At 42.5% G+C, this 1,816-nt stretch overlaps 1 protein-coding gene across 1 annotated transcript; it reads right to left on the reverse strand.

Annotated features, from left to right (window-relative positions):
- Window positions 1–202: 202 nt before the first annotated feature.
- LOC143745359 (uncharacterized) lies at window positions 203–1,230 on the reverse strand. Its single transcript, XM_077237474.1, has 5 exons — window positions 961–1,230; window positions 788–849; window positions 611–702; window positions 389–507; window positions 203–274 (listed from the first exon to the last, which is right to left on the reverse strand). The coding sequence occupies exons 1-5, from the start codon at window positions 1,228–1,230 to the stop codon at window positions 203–205; spliced, it is 615 nt and encodes a 204-aa protein (XP_077093589.1).
- Between the last annotated feature and the right edge of the window lie 586 nt (window positions 1,231–1,816).

Raw genomic sequence — 1,816 nt, forward strand, 5'->3', positions numbered from 1 at the left:
TCACAGGCCAGCTTCTGTGGTCTCCACCGCGACTCGATCTGCACCAACTCGTGCATGATGAGTTCCCAAGTACTTCTGGTCTGCTTCCAGTCTTTTTTGTAGCACCCCACACAGCGCAGACAAAACTGTACTACGGGTTGGAGGCCGAACAACCCACAACGACTTTCCATCCAAGATAGCATCCCCCTGATCAGACATCTGGTCAACTGTTGTAGTCTTCCAGATAGCTGCCTCTTCCTCTTGTCTGGAGAACGCCAGTCCTATTGCTCAGCAGCTGCAAAATAGGAGGGAAAAAAGTAATTAAACCACTGAAAATATCAAATTGGTTGGGATGGGAGCCTCTCCCAGGCTGAGTCTTTTACTGAGATTTATATTTATTTACACTTACTCTTCTTTTTCTTTGTCTCATGCGCACAATGATCCTGCTGTCCTCCATCTTGTCTTTGTTCTCATCTTGGGCCATCCTGTAACCCCTTCTAACAGTTTCAAAATACGTCTTGCAGGATGCTAGAGAGAGGAAGATAGTGAGGGAGGAGAATGTGTTTATTTATAAATAACTAATCTATACAGTTAAATAGTTGTAGCCTTGGGACATTCTCTTGTGACTTACCTTTAACAACAGCAGGATCTACGTCCAGTACAGCCATGGAGACGCCATTATAAAGATAGGTTGTGACCTCGAGGTTGTGGGGGGAGGATAGACTGTGGAGCAGTAATTAAAGAAGGTTGATTAAAAATATAATTTAGAAGAAAGGACTGTTATGAAACAATAGTTTTAAAGATATACCTTGTCTGTGGGTCATATTTGTGTATGTTGTTTTCCCCATTGTGCAATCTCCGTACAGCTTCCTGTAAACATCCAACATAGTATGAGGGCTCAATTCAAATACATTAATAAATAAAGCACACGAAGTTAAGCGGACACCGCCAAATGTTTGTGACGGTCAGAAAATAACTTACCGCAACAGAATTATTCCCAGCTCTCTTTAATTTCTTTGAAGCAGGCTCCTCTTTTGCCTCTTTGAGCTCATTGATGTCAGCCTCCATCTTATCCAACCTCTTGTCCATCGTCTCCAGCTTTTTAAATATCCTCTTCAAACTTGCATTTACCATATACACCAGTCTGTTTTCGTTCGGACTCAGAGTTTGAATAGCCACATTGTCCCAACGTAAAGGAGTTACATCTCTACTCTGCTCTCCGTAAAACTCCAGCAATCTTTTGCAAGCCATCTTGAAGAGCAGAGGACACCCAGATACAAACTGCTTTTCAGGGTCTACAGTCTTTGTTGTAGATTGACACAATGTAAAGCACTTATCAGCTCACCTTTCCTGAATACTAATGAGGGGGGCAGGGGAATAGGGGCAATCTTGAGCTGCCAGTCCCAAAACAAATTAGCATTTACAAAGCCAAGCGATCAACTAACAGCATGTGGTCAGACAAGTTCCTGTTTTCGGGCCTTTGCGGGCATTTACAGGTACGCATAACAAAGTTCCAAAGATCCCTGCCAAACAGCACATTTAGCGGGCGTATTCATTGTCTGAATTCTCCCGTATACACCCCTTTTGACGCAGTGTGGCGTGCTGTCTGTGCGTGTGTGTCAGACAGCCAGAATCCAGTTCTCTTTTGCGCTTGAATAATAACACACACATTTATGCCAAAATGTCCGTTTTGTAAATCGTATCCTCACAAGAACAGTCTTAAATTAGTTAAATAAAATCTTAAATGAACGTCAAGAGTAAATGAGAAAATTAAATACGAAAGATCCGGTCATCAGCAACAGATTTTAAAGGGACAGCAGCCAATTCTCTCTGTCAG

This window comes from Siphateles boraxobius, unplaced genomic scaffold (genome assembly GCF_051911475.1).
Source record: "Siphateles boraxobius isolate OS27281-9 unplaced genomic scaffold, OSU_SipBor_1 20, whole genome shotgun sequence".
Classification (NCBI taxonomy): Eukaryota; Metazoa; Chordata; class Actinopteri; order Cypriniformes; family Leuciscidae; genus Siphateles; species Siphateles boraxobius.

What these genes read in the sequence shown, in the direction of transcription:
- LOC143745359 (XM_077237474.1), bottom strand. Translation starts at nt 1,230, where the DNA reads ATGGCTTGCAAAAGATTGCTGGAGTTTTACGGAGAGCAGAGTAGAGAT. An exon ending in AAATATGACCCACAGACAAG is followed by an intron (nt 703 to 787) that starts GTATATCTTTAA and finishes ACTGCTCCACAG; the next exon opens with TCTATCCTCCCCCCACAACC. An exon ending in TGAGACAAAGAAAAAGAAGA is followed by an intron (nt 275 to 388) that starts GTAAGTGTAAAT and finishes CCTATTTTGCAG; the next exon opens with CTGCTGAGCAATAGGACTGG.